The following is a 19,210-nucleotide window of genomic DNA, read 5'->3' on the forward strand; positions in this document are numbered from 1 at the left end:
GGTATCTGAGCAAATGGGACACAGAAGAGAAATACTTTGTTAAAAAAGCTCACAGAAGACCGAAGAGGACAAATCAAGCTCTGTAGAGTCAAACAATAAGTTTATAAAATAAGCTGTGGCTACTGTCTCCAAAAACCCTGGTGTTCATGAGTTTTGTACAGTTTGTTTATTGAAAGAGGTATCACACACTTTCCTTAATAACAAAAGCGGCAAGTCACTCATATTTTTTGGTGGTTGTTCCCTTAAACGTTCTCAGATACATGGTCTGGTCTGAAATAGCTAAATGTTCCACTATGGGAAAATGCAATTCTAACATTTGTCTTTTACATGTACGTGTGACATTCTGGTTTCTTCTGTTCTCCATTGCAATGGCTCTGAGTACTCTCTGGGCACTGCCTACACTGGCGGGGGAGGGGGGTCTCCCTCAGCCTCTATGGGAATAAAGTCACCTTCTGAGGACTAAGTCAGTACAAGTGACCCAGTTAGCTAACATCTACCTGTAGAAAAGTTTTCAAAACCCTCATAGTACAGTTTGGTGGGCTAAACACCTAATACTGATTTTTTTTTCTTAAAGATAACCGAGGGTTAACAGAGCCAGCCCACTCATGGTGGTAGAAGTGGGGACCCGCCACCATGAAGGGTCCCTGTAAGAACACAGAACTAAAGGAAACAGACATTAACTCTGTAGGTTAAACCAGTCGTGTCCATGAAAAACAGGCATTTTGGTGGACACTGCAGTCCCCTTACACAACATGCTAACTCCGGGGTCTGGAACTGGAAGGTGAGGCTGGAGACCTCAGAGGCTTGGCTGAAATCCCGGGCCAGCAGGGGCCCAATGGGCATGATGACTGTGGCCCAGGGAAGAGCTAGGACCAGAAAGGGCTTCCCCCCATGGATGGCAGAAGTGGGATGTCAATGAAACAGACAAGGAGTAAGGGGGTTCATCTAACACAGCTATGTAGAGAAAAACATGGATTATGGAGGCCACCAAGTTCCTGTTCCATAGAACGGGGCCTGCTGTGGGCAGGATTTGTTCGCGTGTCCTTCGTCCCTGAGCTGAGTAAAGCTCACGCTCTGAGCATTGTTGCCGGCCCAGCACAGGGAAAGATTCCATCTGCTCTATTCTAGGAGTTATTATCCCCATTTTATAGATGAGGGGGCTGAGGCGTGGAGAAATTCAGTGTTGGACTAGCATGGCACAAAGCACAGGGACTGTGGGACCTCCCATCTAACCTTCCAATAAATTCCGGATTCGCTGTCCGTCAGCAGTGAGTTTGGTCCTGGCGATTCAGGCCTCTGGATAACTTCTGGTTGTACAATTCCCGGACGCCTTTCTGGAGGTGAGGGCCCTGCCTTGGAGGCCAGCCACCGGCCCAAGTGACCAGGTGACACTCCACACCGCTCTCCAGGTCTGTCCTGGGAAGGCGGGACCGATGGCCAGCAGCCAGCGCTGTCCTCTGGCCTCACAGGCAAACCTGGATGCGAATCTGCATTTGAAAAGCCGATCTCTGCTCCTGTCTGGGATTCTCATAAATCAAACACAGTCAGTGTTTACAGCAGAGTCCAAAGGGAGAGCTGCTGGGAGAGCCCCAAACACTTAAAAATTCTATATGGGAACCAAGAACACTTCATCTGAAGACAGGAGATTGGAAGAACTAACAGGCCCGCTTTTCATCTGCTTCTCATTTAGAAAAATTGGACTACTGGGGAAAAGGGTAAAAATAAAAATTGGAAGCAAAAAAAAAAAAATCTTTAAAGGCCAGCGGATCACCCATTCAGAAACACGTAGAGATTGATACAATCCTACCCTTTCCCAAACACTGGTTAATTGTTTGGATAACCTGTCAGGCAGGAGGATGGGGGGTCCGGGGCGGTGACATGGAAAGCTGACAGAGGGTTAGTGATGACGGCCACAGTCCCCATGGGAAGAGCTGTCATTCAATAGCGGGGACCATCAGTCTTAAGATGGACTGAGTCCCTATGGCAGACACGTGCATATATACAGATATACACAAACGTATTTGTGAGTTTAAAGCAATTAGATTGTACTTAGAAAAAAGGCAAAAAATAAATTTGGAGAAGAAGGTAGGGCAAAGATGGAAAGTGGAAGAAAAGTATATCATTAACCTAATTTTCCCTATGCATTAATCAGAAATCTTATCAATACCCCTTCGTGAGTATTTGTTTTAAATCAGTTCAGACAAGCCTGTCCTTTGCTATTCTGGAAAATGGGGCTGGTTTAAGCCTTGCGAAGAACAGGGACCCCACAGGATTTCTCTCCACATGCTACCACCTGCACAGTGTCTGAAACGCAGTCTGTAGAGCGGACGCACGGATGAGCAAACATGAACGAAAGAGCAGATCCATGACATGGAAATCAAGTACCTTAATATCAAAATACAAAAAATAAAAATGACAAAACATAACTCAAATTAAAAGCTCTTTGTGAATAAAAAGGATCATCAATTGATTTGTTGAAACAGGGTTGGCGATCCTTTTTATTAATCGGGTGTTTTTAATGCTCCACTTTAAAAATTTTGAAGGAATCGACATTCAAATATTACCTTCTAAGGAGCCCTAATTTCTGTGTTTAAATCAAAACCTGTAGATGATTTTCAGGGCATAAATCAAGTTTATGCTGCTGTCAACTTTTTTTACTAAGTCATTGAAAATATGACCTGAACTAACAGGCTTTTCTAAACATAGCATATAGGTTACTAGTTCCACTTAACAAAAATGAACGATTGAGTACTATAATGACTGATATTTATGTAATACTGTAACTGTATAATACATTAGGAGACATAAGTATATTTCTATGTGTTAATGTCAATATAGAAATTTAATGACAAATATATTCTGAGAAATCCCATTCTTTATATAATAGTTGTGTTATTTCCACTTATAGGAATACCATGACAATGATTATAAAAGAAAATGGTGTTGATTCATTGAAATATTTATTCAGATCCTTTCACTGGCAACCAGTGGGGCTCACTTTCCTTAAACGCATTCCAATGACAGTATCCTCTGCAAATCAATCAGGATTTCTATTCAAGGTGGTCAGAGGGAAAGAAGGAAACATGCAACTGGGTTCAAAAGGATTAGAGCAATTGCTCTTTGTGGACAAAAAAACTGTGTTAGGTTTTGCCATGAAAAAGATGATGTTTTATTTTATGACCTATAGTGTACATGAGAATGTGAAAAACTGAACACTGGTGCACCCATCACTGGGTCTAAGAAATAGAGCATAACTAGCATCCTGGAGACACCTTGTTCTTTGCTTCCATCACCGTGTTTGTTTTAAAAATTATATTAAAAGACTTGAAGGGGATTAAGGCAATGATCACGTGTATCATTGTGTCATGAAGGGTCTCCAACTTTTTAATTCCTTTTTTTTAAAGATTTTATTTATTTATTTATTTATTTATTTATTTATTTATTTATTTATTTAACAGAGAGAGAGAGAGCTTGTAAGTAGGTAATGAGGCAGGCGGGGGTGGGGAGGAAGCAGACTACCTGCTGAGCAGAGAGCCCAATATAGTACTTGATCCCAGGACCCTTGATCATGACCTGAACCGAAGGCAGATGCTTAACCCATGGAGCCACCCAGGTGCCCCTTTTTTAAATTCTTTATTTGAATTCAATTTAGTTAATACATACTATATTATCAGTTACCAGGGTAGAATTCAGTGATTCATCAGTTGCACGTTACATCCAGCGCTCATTTCATCACGTGCCCTCCTTAATGCCCATCATCCATTACCTCATTCTCCGGCCCTCCTCCCCTCCAGCAAGCCTTAGCTTCTTTCCCAAACTTAATCTCTTATGGTTTGTCTCCCTCTGTTTTCATATTTTGTTTTTCTCTCCCTTCCCCTATGTTCTTCTGTTTTGTTTCTTAAAGGCCACATATGAGTGAGATCATAGGGCATTTGGTTTTCTCTGACTGACTTATTTCCCTCAGCATCATCCCCTCTACTTCCAACCATGTCACTGCAAATGGCATGGTTTCATTCTTTTTGATGGCTGAGTAATAGTCCATTGTGTGTATCTATACCATATCTTCTTTATCCATTTATCTATTGATAGACATCTGCATTCTTTCTGTAATTTGGCTATTGTGGACATGGCTGCTATGAAATTTGGGGTGCAAAGGGAAAAATTAACTATTGGGGATTCATCAAGGCTCTCCAACTTCTAACAAATGCCACCTATGCCTCAGGTCAAGAGCTGATGCTTCTTGTCGTGACTCTCCCATGAGTGGTATCCCATGTTTTCTTTATTGTGTTGGCTATGAGTTTCCCCTGAGCACACATATCTCCCTTACACAATCTCACATATGTAAATCTCCCAACAGAACAGAATTCTTGGGTCTCCAGAGAGCAGAGGTCAGAGCCACATGGAAGGAGTTACTCACTCAGGGCTTCCTCATTCACTAAAATACAGCTAAATGGAACCCTTGGTTCTCACAGGAATTGCCTGATTGGTTTCGATGCTTAAATACAGTATGCGACACGTGATTCCTCATGTAGTATTGTACATACAATTCCTCCCAGTATGACCAGTTCAAGAATTCCTCTGGGACAAGTAAGAATGTATTCTAATTCAGGAAATTACAGAGGCCATGCATCTTAGAGGGGAAGTGTGCCCCTTGACAACCACCCAACCCAGTTCCTAACCTGATAAGCCATTGTTTTCTTTTTTTTTTTAATTTGGGAAATATCTTGTTTTTAAATGTATTAATTGAAGTGTAGTTGCTGTATATTAAATTTATTTCAAGTGTATAGCACAGTGACTGAACAAGCATATACATTGTGAAATGTCTGCCACAATAAAAATAATATAGTATCAACTATATTCCCTACACTGTATTTTTTATCCCTGTGACTTCTTTAGTTTACAACTGGAAGTCTGTACGTCTTTATCCCCTTCATTCATTTTTAGATTACAATTGAGAAAATCAGAACTAGAGATCTGGTTAATTAATTTGCTCAAAGTCGCAAGGTTACAAATACCAGAAATTTCATATTTCCATCTTGATTCAATGCTTCACCCCTAAACTAAACCTCTTTCCTCTTGGGGGAGAAAAGAGCAGTGACAAGCATACATCATACTTCCCTAAGTGGTCATCTCAGGACTTGATCAATATGGGTTAGCTCTGAAAACAGAATAAAATATAGACGCTTTAGTTGGTTTGTGGTGGGGACATTCTATAGATCTGGAGGAAAACCATTAATCTGTGTGTCTTTTTTTCACAAACTTGAATCATTTCTGGGATATGATAGAGAACAAACCAATTACTTAACGAATTTCTAATATACGGCCACCTGCCATCAATATTACATGTAGGTTCTACAGTCAAAAGTTATTTCGGAAAAAGCATCAATTTTGAATAAATAACTTTCTAAACAAAAAAGAGATTTGTGTAATGCGAGTGCAGGTAAGTGATGGTCCAATGCGAAAATACAGACTTTTGAATGAAGAAGTATTTATGGAGCATAAGAAGTGATGTAATCAAGTCATAAGCATGATGGTATTTGGTATGATAATAAATTTGTCCCAAAATTTAAGTGTATTTTAAATATATTTATTAAATTGTAGGAATAGTACTTTTAGTAAGTTTTTAATGTCATTTTTTCATATATATGTGAAATTCTATATATACATACGTATTTCTACTTAACCGACCTCCTAGTATATGTATTTTATCAATATGAATATATAATACCACCAGGACTTTACTAAAAATGTTAATAATTCATTGCTTTGTGAGAAGCACTATACAGCCATACCCACAACTCCTAAGGGAGCTGTTGTGGCACTGAGATTTGTCACTGGGTGTTGCTTGGTCACTAACAGCATAGAGGGACTCTCCCCTAGAGTCTGTCAGATTTTTAAAGAAAACCAGGAAACGGATCACAAAACCCTCTGGGCCAGTTAAGATTGAAGAGGTAGCCTCAGAAGTGCGGTGAAAATAACTCTGCATAAGTATGCCGTCTCCCATAATAACCCTCTGCTGCGGGGCTTGCTCTCACAGCATCTTCTATCTGCCCACCTGTTTTTCATAAGGAAGAAAATCTTAAAAAATAAAGAAATTCTGTTCTCCGCTTATGCTAAGCCCACTTCAATCCACAGTGAAATCCACCAGCACTAAAAGAAGTGACTATTTCATAACATTTTAGATAAATGCCTTTCTTCTATTTTTGTCAGGTGTACTTGCATGAGGACAGCTGGCCTTGGCGTCCTTTTGGGCTGTGGGTCTTTGAAGAACTTGCTGCCAGTTTCTTTTAGTCTCACTAAGTCTGCTTACCAGGGAACGCTTGCCTTAACTTGCCATTGTCATTGACATGAAGATAGTCCTTGAGGGACAGGTGATGTCTGGACTCCAATTCAGAGCCCTGGTTTTCATGCCAGCAAGGCTAGGGCCCGTTCCTGCCCTCCTATTCTGACCTCTGAGTATCCGCTTCCATGAAGAGACATGTGTCTTTTTAAAAGAACGAGAAAATTAGGGTCTCTGTAGAGAGACTTCAGAGTCAGGCTTATATCCTGCACTCTAGCAGCACCTCAGAGACAGGCTCTGACACACCTCTGCATCCCCGTAGAGTCTGTCGTGAATGTGCGTGCTCAACAGGGGAGCATGGAGTGAAGTCCCAAGTGTGTGGTGCTGAATTTGAGAAACACAGTAGCAACCAATGAGCAAAGGCAGAGCAATGATTACAGGTTTTCCTGTCTTTTTCTCAAACTTCAGGGTAACCAACAGTTGATGAGAGAAAGTTCTTCTCTGCAGAAGCATTCCATCTAACCAATGAAGAAGGGACAATAGAGTTAGAATATCACCACTTTGCAAGACCCAAAGAAAGAACTGATCTACACATCCATTGTTATGGCCACTGACCCTGGCAGGTAAAGTCTCACATGGGGTTTTCTGACAGAAGCCTCAGGATGATTCTTAAACCCAGTGCTCAGTCCACATCATAAAACTCCCAGTGTGTACAAGAGGACACAGCATCACCTGCGATGTAGTCCTACCAAGAAACCAGAACCTGAATCTGCTCAAGGCTGTAGCTCTAACTACTGGTTAATAGAAAACACAGGGGCCAGAGGAATGGGCTAGTGACATGGTAGGGAAGCAATCCGCCAAAATTCTACTGGGCAGCGACCTGGTTTCATCCACAGGGATTGCAAGAGTTAGAAGGCAAGAATTTAAAAGGAGAGACCATTAAAAAAGACGTACCTGTAGTAATCAAATGTAATGTGGGGGCTGTGTTTATACCCAGATGTAAGTAATCTAACCGCCAAAAAGTGTTCCAAGCTTTCTGGAGAATTAGTCTTACATCTTACCGGATCAAGGAAGAGTCATAGCGTCCCACAAACAGAAACGCTATGGCCTTTCTGTTGAGGATGAGATGACTGGAAAAGGAAGGGACTTGTCATACGCAACACCAGCCTGTGTGTGTCGCCGTGGCAGCCACACCACAAGGAAGGGGTGGTCAGATGACAACCACAATGACAACATCGACTTGCTCCCCAGGCACCAGAGACCACCCACACATAGCCAGGACAACCATTCTTATCCATTTATGATGCATTGTTCTGAGGAGGAGCACTGAGGATGTGCAGGATTTTCATCAGAAAACCATAAACCCAAATGGAGGATGGGAGGTGATGTAGTTGGACTTGGAAATCCACTTCCATATCAAAGATCCTGTCAAACCCTTTAAACTTTAAAGCAGTCAATTCAAGGACACCATACTCTCCAACTGGAACGCAGAGAGGCACCGTTATGGAAAGGCTGATCTTGACCAGTTAAGGCACTTTAAAGTTAAGTCAGGTTGGGGAACAAAAACTCTAAAAATGGCATTCTGACCTTTTCCAATGCCTGGATAAACTTCAAAGACTGAAATGAGGAGAAAGCTCAAGGGAATGCAGTTCTCTTCGGCAAACAAAATTTAAGCCCAATTAGAAAGAACTTAAATGTTAAGAGACTATAACTGAATTCAGAAGGGATTTGGTCTAGTTAGAAGATGGCTGAAGTCCATCAACAGTCCCATTCTATAGTCACAGTCAGAAAATTCTCAACTGTCCTTCCCTACCTCATCAAAGTGCAGAGGTGACCCCGCTGATACAACCCAATGCCCTAAAGAAGGGGTCAGAGCTGACCCTGGTGTAGAAATCAGACAACCTGAAAAGGTGTGGTCACTTCCTGCAGGAAAGGCCATTCCCACAGGGAATGCATCAGCTAAGGCAGAAACCCTGGACTAGAAGGATCCGGTGGGTGGCATTTCCCAGCCAGTCCCAGCACCACTCAGCACTTTCTGCCATGATGGAAGTGTTTACAGCCATCCGTGGCAAGAAGCATGTAAACTATGGCAAGTGTAATGAAGTAACTAAAGTTTTAATTTTATTTAAATTTATGTAAACAGCTTCGTGGGGCCACTTATGGATATAACTCCTTGTGGAATGTGTCAAAAATACAATCCTCAGGCGCTATAACTGGGGATTTGGTTCAACAGAGAGACATGGGGCTAGGTATCTGCCTTTGGATAAGCTCTTCAGGTGATCCTGGTGCCAGTGGTCCTGAAATACTGCACCAGACTTGAAGGAGGACAGGAGTTTCTGTTTGTACTCCTGACACACGGAGCGCTCACCACATGGAGACAGACTACAGGAAGGGCATGGAATAAGGCCTAGGGCAAGCCTGGAGGCCACAGTCTCATCCCACAGTGTTGCCACCCAGATACCACATGAAACACTGGCATTGCCTTGGGTTGTGACAGCTATCTAGATATTCTCAGGGCCATGGCCAGGACCTCAAGATGTCCAATCCCGCCATAGGCTTCTGCTCTTCGGCTCATAGCCCCCAGCTACTGCTATACTTAGGCCACAAACATCCGCAGATCCCAAAGAAATGTCATGCCTCTTTCCACACAATATCCTTCTACAGGGCACTTCCTGAGTCAATTCTATTAGGTCCAAAAGTTGACCCTCTGGCAAGGCTCTGAGGACTATGCCCACTATGATCTGCCTCTTGGTGTCACCAACCATTGCTCAAAGAGCAAGTTCTAGGTCCTTTGTTAGGATTCTCTGTTTTAATCAAAGATCATCAATTTTCTAGCATTTCATGGATAAGAATTATCCTTTCCATTATCCCACACATTCCAACCGCTCGTCAACTTCTACCCATTCTTCCCCCTGAACATCTCTCATCTGTTCCTTTCTGTGGATTCACAGAGCCATTACTAGTGCTTCCCTATGCACCAGTGATAAAGAGCCTCTTATCCCACCCACTTTTTGCTGCCCCAATCTTGTCTTCATATGTAGCCAGAATGCTATTTTAAAAACTGAATTTTATCCTGTCATTGCCCTGCTTACAGGTCCTGCTCCCATGGGATACCATTGTCCCAGTGAGAAAATATTTAGGTCCTCATGGAGCACGAGGTCCTGCATGGGCTGGCTTCCACTTCTCTTACTATCCCCCTCCTGCACACTAGCACACCAACTTTCTTAGTGTTTGAAACACCTCAAAGCTCCTTCCACCTCTCCCAGGACTTTCACGCATGCTCCTCCTTCTCGGGGCACCGTCTACCTTCTGCCGTCCTTTACCTGGCTTGCTCTGATTCGTGTGTCGCTCAAATGCTTTGTCCCACAACTTCCTTCCCTAGGCCAGACTGGGTCTCACACTAGTCCTCCTCAGCTCTTACATTATAGCTTTGTGATGGCCTGTTTGGCATTGAGGTCCTTGACTGACCTCCAAGAAGACAAGGACTTGACTTTGTTTTCTCTGTCTCCAGCGCCAACCACAAGTATCTGGTATTAAATAAATATCCGTGAACAAATGGCTAAGTGAATAAAGGTTAAAGAATTACTACTGATTAACTTATTACTAATCATTTGAAGTAATAGAGATTTGTGGATGATATAAGGGAAGTGGAGAGACAAAACCATGAAATAGAGTAGAATTGCTGAGATGTGGTTTTGTCCTTGCTAGTTCAGTCAATAATTAGAACCACTTGAGAGATGAAAGCTCGAGGTTCTAACAGGCAGGCTGGACTTCCTCTGCAAGAGTAGAAATGGGAAAAAAAAATAGCACTCTATACACAAAAACTTAAAAATTTTTAATCCCTAAAGATGTCAACATTGTGAAACTAAGACTATTGCGGCAACAGGAACCCAGAGGATTAGCTAATCCTTTCCAGCTCTTCTCAGAATTCTACTCTTTGGCCATCTTCAAGACTCATGGGCAAAGATTAGACATAATCTGATCTCCACTAATTTAGGAAGTTTGAAATAGGACATAGTTTTGGTGAACCCAAGGGTATACTTTGGTGAAACAACACATGTCATTGGGTCCACAGGAATAAAGCAGAGTCATTCAAACCTGATTATCAAAACAACACAAGCTCGAATCGTTCGGCCCTCACTATACACAGACTTCTATTCTTTCTCACAGATGAGAAAACAGAGAATATAAACAGCTTATTGCCGGAAGCAAAGCCGGGTTTTGAAGCCCCGTTTCTTGACTCCAAACCTGTATTTGGAGTTAAGCTTTCTCCTTGAACAATTAGTGTCTCACACCACCCAAGACGCACCTTCAACTTCCTGGTGACTCACTTCTGGTTGGTCCAGGCTGTCCTCATTCACTCATCTGGTGAGTGCTTGTTGAGGGCCTACTACCAGCCAGATCCTGGGAAGTGGGTGGAGGGCAAGCTGAGACCCTGGCCCTGGCCTTAGGGGCATCTCTTGTTGGTGGGAGAGGGAAGGGAAGTCCAATGGCGGGAAGGAGAACCGTGGCAAGCCGCTCTCCAGGACTGTGTGTGCAGCAGCACAGGGGGACTATTCTGGATATGGCCCCACAGGGTCACTGCACAGCCTGACGCCAGCCACTTCAGTTTAGGGCCATGGGCACTCATGCACACATACTGGTGACAGTCACCTTAGTAGCTGCACCACCTCAGGGGCTCATGTTGAGTTTGTGGGTCCCATTCATGAGAAATACGAGGAAATTTCCTTCTGAGCTTACAACGTTTATTTTCTGTTAACCCAAGCACAGGACTTTACATTTATCCCCATTAAATCTCATCTTGTTAGTCTTGGCCCATTGATCCAGACTGCTGAAATCTCTCTAATCCAGATCCTGCGACGCAGACAAGTTACCCCCTCCAGCACTGCATTGCCAAGAAGTGTGATCGGTGCACCTTTTATGTCTTTATAGAGAAGGCTCTGGAAATTGTGGACCATAACGAGGCCTTTTACATAGCCCTAGGGCCAATGATTGCATCTCAGTCCAGTTGTCCAGCACAGTCTGGGTCAACACGAACAAGAGACTCATATCCTCGGGTGGTTACTCGGCCGAACCCTAACCTAGCCAGCACGATCTCTACACCAGCTACATCATCCCTCCTGCATCACCCTACTCCAAGAGATGTCATCAAATAAACACCTCCCCAGATACTGATGCCCATGTCTGACCAATTTAAAATGTCCTTTCTGCTACCAATTGAGCGAATATTAATTAGATTTGTCCCTTCAGAGATGTCTGGAATTATCCCAGACAGAATAAAAGCCAACGCCTGAGTTCTTCCAATGCAGAGACCCAGCAAATATAAATTCAGCGGGCCATAGACCTCCCCCAACCCCCGCCTTCTGTCAGTGATGGGCCAAGGCTGGAAAACAGAAAGCTCCGTGGGTTTGAGAGATGTGGGGGGTGTGATCTACTGCCATCACTTCTAATTATCCTAAACTGGAAAAACGGATGTCTGAGCTGGCCAGCCTGTCTAATAAAGCATTTTGATCAAAGATGCAATTGCACAGAGCACCTGTTTGAGGGATGGCCTGAGAGCCCACGGGGACCCAGGAGAGTTATGGAAGTCATAAAGCGGTCCCTGCAGTTCCGTAGGCAGACAGCAACACTGTGAAAAATGTTTCTCCAGGGAAGCTTTGAGTCTCTTTAAACATTCAATTATGGCTACACAAACACAGATTTTAAGTGAACAGCATCCGATCTTTGCACAAATTAGGGATGCTCAGAGGCAAATAGAAGAAAGCCCCGAAACAACTGTTTAATACAAATTTCGTCCAGCTCCAAGAAGAATTGGTGTATGTGATGAGTTGTTGAGCAGGGTTAATTAGGTGACCCTCTTTCAGCATTAACTTTGGATTATGGCTCCTATGATTTAAGGCAATGAGGCCACCTTTATTTTGGTTATGATCTCCAAGCAGGTTTTTAATTAAAACAGATTTCTGGATATTTAAAGACCCAGTTTTCAATGTGCAGAGCTCTTTAGCCCTCTGGAAGTTGGTGGAGGTCCTTCTAAAACATATTTGCTTTTTATGAATAATAAATATTCCAATATCCTTCTTCTCAATGATTTTTAAGTTTTTACAGATTTTTTTGCTTCAGTGTTAAAAGTTTTCCTAATCTCAATAGCAATATTTTCTTGCTCTAAAACATGAATAAATGTCTTCCATAATCTTACTAGTCAGAGATACACATATATATGTATATAATTTTGAAATAAAAACTCAATGTTGTGTAAAATATGATCTAACATGCTGCTTACATTGATTATATCATGAGTGCTTTTCACAGTGATGAAGATCCCTATCATCCCCTTTAATTGTGAAATAGAGCTCTATTGGCTCTATATGGCTAAGTCATAATTTAATCAATCTCCTATCGATTTAGATAAAATATTCTGCGGTGAACATCCCTGAACACAGGACCTGCAGGCATGATGTAGGGCACCGACAGGTTACCTTCTGGTTAGCCAAGATCTCTACTGTGCTGGTTAAATATTCACATTCACCTTGCTTGAACATTTGAGTTCTAATACCTTTATTTGAATAAATTCTCTAATTGGATCTACTGGGCCAAAAGCTATAGGAATTAAAAATTCTACTTTTTCCTGGACAAAGGATTATATTTTGTGCTTGACAGCTTCAAGAGCTGGTAGCACACGAGCATTTCACTCTACCCATAAAACTCTGGAGTTCTGGTATTCATGGTCTCCAAAGTGAAGCCATATGGAACAGGCAGGTAATTTTTTTCAAAAAAAATTTTATGTTCAAGTATTTTGGGGAAGTGCAACATTAAAATAGTAATACTGGCATGCTCTAATTATGAAAATGTTATCCTTAGCAGGGTAGAATCTCTACAGTGGTGTAAGTAGTGTAATTCAAATAAAGCCGCGGAACGTCGTAGGATCATATCAAACACTCTCCATACAATCTCTAACATGAAGGTTGACAGTGAGGTTGGGAAGAGAGAAACGAATTGAGAAGAGATAGCTTTATGTTTTCGACTTTTCTAATTTTGAGATTATTTTGTGAAAGGCCCAGAATTGGAAGTGAGCAAATTAAGGCACCTTTTAACCTTGTAAAAGGATCTTTTATACAGATGAGCCACGGTCGAATGAGTGTTCTTCATTGTGTATTATACTATCTGCCATAGTAGACAGGAAACCATTTTCTAAAGAACCAGAAATGAGGCTACTGAGCCACTTCAGAGACTCAGAGAACCAGAAGGTCACTAAGAGCTACATTTCTATAAGGAAAAGCATGTCCAGTATAAAGCTAAGTGAAGAAGCAGGTTATCAAATGCACAGACCCAATATCCACTAGGAAGACCAAAAAAAGCAAAGCTTACTTGTAAGGAAAACATGACCTTGGACCACAACTAAAATATTCATCAGGATGTTGTTTGGTAACAGAAGTATTTTCTTTTGCCTCTTTGATTTTTTTCCCCTACAATTTTCAGTTTTCTGCACTGGACATGTATTCCTTTTAGAGTAGAAACAAGTAGATTAAGGTTTTTGTTAAGTTGATTTCTATCCATCTACCTGCTGTCTGACTACCATCTGTGGGTCTGGAATTGGCATCATTCCTGCTGTCTACCACATCCCCCAACACTCTGACAAAAGGAGCGGACACCCGAATCCAGCAGCAATCCTAAAGCGCCGTCAAGGCCATGCATCTCCACCAGAAACCCTAGTCCCTTTTGATCATTCAGGAAATATCCAGTTTCGTCTGTTGAGATATTTCAAAACCACATGCAAACAGGAGTCTACAAAAATTAAAATGCCCCATGATATTCTTACATGAACAACAAAAAAAGAGAGCATGAATACATTTACTTGGCTGAGAGAGACATACCAAAGTCAACATAGAGGTTTCTGTTCAGCTCCCTGCTCATTTAAAACGGGCACCCGAGACCTCTACTTTAAGACTATCAAGGCATGAGGAAAGCTAAAAACACATCATTTATTGCTTAAAAAAGCTTTTAATCCGTTTAATGGTCGGGGGTAAACATACAAGATATACGAAGAGGCAAGCTGCTATCCTATTTTACATATATTCATGTTAAGTGTACTTATTTTTTAAATTTATATATTGATATGGATCTCTCTGTTTTTTAAAAATTGTTGTTGGCTGCGGTGTTAGAAACTGAAGGTGAGAACTGGCCATGACGATCTCATCGATCGGACTCGCTTGGGGCCCTCAAATCAAAGCGCGGACACCATGTGTGTGATCTGACTTGTCCACATGGACACAGTCAGGTTTTGTGACATCTCTCTTGGGCAGAACTCATTCCAGTGATGCTCTCTTCTCTACAAGATCACATCAGGGAAAAGTCAGCATGTCCGTGATGGGTGAGGAATAGGAACCGGTAGTTCCGACGTTAGAAATTTCTAGAGGTTTTATCTATCTACCTAGAAGAGAGAAACTCCTGTTTCCAATCAAGCAGGACATGGTAACTTCATTTACATCTTTAAATACAGATTACTTATTACAAGCACACAGATCTTTTTTGGTACTAATAAGAAAGAAGAGTATTGCACCCTCTCAGTCTAAGGAACCCAGGGGGCTAGCCAGGGTAGGATGACAGGAACAGGGCTGGTGTTCCTTATGCCTTGAAGCAGACAGTTTTCTACTGGAAAGTCATACAAAACATGTAAAAATATCCATCTGCTTCAGGAAAAAAAGTAATACCATTTTTGGAAATTCATATAATTTTGCCAAAAAAAAAAAAGGTCAAATTTTTAAATAAAAAGATAAAATAAATACTTTGTACCACTGGAGACAAGCTCTGAAAGATAAATAAACCCTTGGTATTTCTCAGGGAAGAAAGAGGTTCTATTCATTTGAAGCTATTTCTCCTTATATAAGCCAGGAATTGCCAGAAGTCAACTAATTATGGAACGCTGTTAGTTGAACAGAAGATGCTTGAATTCTATCCTTGACAAATCAGGCTCTGGAAATGAGAAACATCAGAACTATGAGGAAAAACCTGCTGATTTACAAAGCTTTTTCTTAGAGTGATAAAATTCTTCATTTTCCACTTCATTTTTTTTCAAGTTAATTCCAGCCTCAGGCCCAAATTGGGATTATGACTCTGTGCATTTCATTCTGTTTCTCTAAATGCCAATGTAGGTTGCACAGCACTTTGAGCCCACAGCTCCTTTCTTTCTCCCACGGCGCAGTATCCAAGAATTAATGTGACTTACTCGTTTCTTTCCAGATGTATGATCAGTTCTTTGCTTCCCAGTTGTATTCGAAAATTCAACACTTCTGGATGATTCTGAAAGATAAATAAGAGAAATCAGCTGAAACACATTTCACATTGACTTGCCAACATCTGAATGTTCTGAAGACATATTCGATGGAGGGAGAGAAAAATAAGTTTTCTTCTTGGGACCATTCTGAGATCCCGGGTAGAGGAGACCAGGTCAACCAGGACCAGAGTCTGGAGGAAGCACCACCCTCCTAGATGGCACAAATGGGGCCTGTACCCCTTTCCTTTGGCCACAGAGCCCTGAGATCCTTTTCGACTACCCCCACCTCCCACAATGACCTCCTCCCTCAGTTTCCCTGTCTCTATAAATAGCCCCTTCGCTTCCCCAACTGCTCACGTCAGAAATGGGAAGTCCTGCTTGAAACCTGCTCCCTCTCCAGCTCCTCTCCAACCATGGGAGGTCCTGCAGTGTCACTGTCAAAACCACAGCTCCTATCACGTCGTACACCCCACCACCTCACTCCAGTTCCAAGCACAGTCACCTCGCATCGGGAGTACCGCAACGCCCTCCTAAGCTGGGTTCCTCCGTATCTACCTTTGCTTTCCTCCCATTTGTTCTCCAATGGCAGCAGAAGTTCAACATCAAAACTACCTCTTCATCAACCCAACTGCGCTTATAAGGAGCCTGCCCTGGTATCCAGCGATAAGATGCCAACCCTTTAACATGGTCAGCGGTGCCCACACGGCTCTGGTCCTCACTCACATGGACCTTGCCAGCAACTCAAACACACCGAGCTCCTCTGTAGTGCTCATTTTTTGCACATGCTGTTCCTTCGGCCTGGAATACTTCCCCTGAGACTCCCCTAACTCAGCACCAGCTTTGATGTCAGTAAGTCAGGGAACCCTTACCTTGCCCCTCAATCTCACTGCACACCCCTCTTCCCAGGCAAGCTTCCTGCCAGTCTCCTATCCTTTCCCTCCTTGCGGAAGGAAGAACTTCTTTCCTACTTGTGGTAACTAAGTATGTTGATTTGTGGGTCCACTTGCTTATTATGTCCACAAAGGTATCAGACAAGTAATAGAAGCCCAATTAATATTTGGTGAATGAAGGAATTAATGACCAGGGTAAATGTCTCTACCAATCTCTTCTCCTTCCCACAAGGCAACGTGCTCCTTCTTCTGTGAGCTCCAGGGAACCCAGCTCATGTGTGCCCATCTGTCAGTGGGAAGCAGGCAAGTACACTTTCTGCTGTGCCGTGGAAATCCCAATGCGTTTCTTGCCCTGCCCTGAGAATGTACCTATGTGACAATGTCCCTCAACTCACAACCTTACACAAGTTCCCTTCCCACTAACCCAGGGTGGTCATGTGCGCCACCCTCCTACCTTTGAGCCCAATCATTTAGAGTCCTTACCCAAGCCATACTCTACTTGCCAACTCCAAGGTATTCTGTGAACCTCCCATCCCCTTTCCTGCTGTGTACCCCTAGTGATTTGGGAACAGTCACTTCCAGCCCCTCCTTATCCAGACCAGCATGTGTCAAATAAGGGTTCTATGTATCCACGGGGCAGTTCTCACTAGGGGAGCTGAAAATTTCAGTTTTTTAAAAAACCAATTGATTTTTTAAAAACCAACGCTTCATTTTCATTCTGACCTGTCAAGACAGTCCCCCAGCACTCAGGCAGGAGACTGGCAGTGCCACCTGACGGACCAGGGGATGTGTGAAGGGCAAAGAAGGGGTTAATTCACAAATGATGCAAACTAAGGGAGGGCCAAAGGCCATCAAAGCCCAGGGCAGGAATTAAGGCTCCTTGGGGACTTAAAAGGAGCAAAGTAGAAGAGAGCTGGGTCATCATGTGGAGCTGGCACCGCAAAGTCAAGGGCGCCCGGCTCCCCGCGGTCAGCGCTGCATCCGAGAGCCGCGCAGTGGCTCAGCACTGCTCATAAGTCATCACCGCAGGAAATCAGTGCTGCCCCCCTCAGCTGGTGTGGGTTTTCCTGCCTTTGCTCTGGAAGTTCTTTCGGATTTATCCTTGTGAAAATAAGATGTTCATATGTAGTGTTCCAGTATTCCAGCATTAAGAGTTCAAGAGACTTTTCCTACAACATAGTGTTTCATCTGTACTATGGATCAACTAATCACATGTCACTATGAGAGAAGATGGAGTGTAAGCTCCAACATCCAACCTTAGTCCAAATGAAATGAAACTTAAGCAAAAATCCTAACAACAGAAGTCACATGAGTTTTGGGAAAAGGTTAAAATAGGCGTGTCCTTGTGCCACAGGACTGGGACAGCATCACACAGAGCGAAATGCTGCTTCTTTTACTTTCATGGCTGCCCTTTGCACATCTGGATAGTTTCCGATGTCGAATATGGTAGCTCTTAGCCACATACGAATTTACATTTAAATGAATTGAAATAAAATTTAAAAATCAGTTTATCAGTCTCCCTGGACGCATTTCAGACTCAAGAGCAAGATGTGGCTAGAAGCAGCCCCGTCGGACAAAGTAGAGCGACAACATTCCTACCTACTTCCCAGAAAGTTCAGACAATTCCATCTTCATTGAGCTGGTTGGAGTCAATAATAAAGACCTAAGATTTGCATCATTCGGCTGCTGCCTGAGTAACAGACTATTTTAAATATCGGTGCCTTCAGGTGATATAATTAGGTGCAAACCCAAGTGGGTTTTTTTAAGTGCACAGTAAGAAAACTCTTCGCAATTTTAATTGATGAGTGATATTATTTTTTAAGGAGTTACTTAAGCTTTAGAGTTAAACTGGTAAATTTCCATATAAATGAAACACTTATCTGTATTTTCTGGGTTTAAACAGAACTTGTTTTGTATGGACTCATTCTAGCAAATGATGACACAAACATCTAGCGATCTTGTAAAAACCACACACCGTAATTGACTTATTTTGGCACTATCTGATGTTTCTAAGAATTTTATAGGTTTCTGAGTGTTTGCTGAACTTTTCAAATATTACTATTTCTATCCTATGCAACATTAGACATACATTATGTCTTTAAATTTTAATATAGTGCATAGAAGTGCTTATAAGTCCTAGATTTGCTATCAAGTCTGTCAGGGGAACTTTTGCCCAAATTTGCTTATATTTTCTGACACCGAGAGTTAATTACAAATACACATAGAATGTTCTCTCCAGGGTTTGCAACTTGTACTTATCCATGATTTCTTAGAAAAAAATGGGATTATTGATTAAGTTTACAATAAAATATTAGAACAAATAAATGTCTAGATATTTTGTCAAGATGTGCCTGATGTATGTACATATATGCATATTTGAATTTGTTTTATATATGTGTGTATGTAAATAACTTCCTTTAATTAAAAATTGTCTTTGCTTGAAATACTGAAACATGTATCACATTTTAAAGATGAATCCTGGCAATTATATTAGTGAATAAAGATAAAATATTTGCAGTACCTCTCGCCCCCAGTTCAGCTAGTCAAAACATGACCTTTTGTGCTAATTCCACAGGAAGTCCCTCCAGGACCTGTTATAATATTCCAAAGTCAACATCTTTCAAACAAATACATTTTTCCCTAGGGAGGCAAAAAAAAGATCTTATCTGTGTATTTTAGTTGGGATTTAATGGTACAGGAGAAATCAATGGGGAAAAAGAACAGAGAGCTATTTTCATTCAAAACCACTAATTACATTAGATTGCTCAG

The 19,210-nt window shown here is 42.0% G+C and overlaps 1 protein-coding gene across 1 annotated transcript in view; it reads right to left on the bottom strand.

The window, feature by feature from the left end:
* ADAM12 (ADAM metallopeptidase domain 12) overlaps positions 1–19,210 on the bottom strand; it is a 323,414-nt gene that overhangs the window by 218,119 nt on the left and 86,085 nt on the right. The window contains exon 3 of the mRNA XM_032313677.1: positions 15,504–15,577. Within this exon, the coding sequence (XP_032169568.1) occupies positions 15,504–15,577 (74 nt within the window). The remainder of the gene's footprint in view (positions 1–15,503; positions 15,578–19,210) is intronic.

The sequence above is a fragment of the Mustela erminea genome, chromosome 14, assembly GCF_009829155.1.
Source record: "Mustela erminea isolate mMusErm1 chromosome 14, mMusErm1.Pri, whole genome shotgun sequence".
Taxonomy (NCBI): Eukaryota; Metazoa; Chordata; class Mammalia; order Carnivora; family Mustelidae; genus Mustela; species Mustela erminea.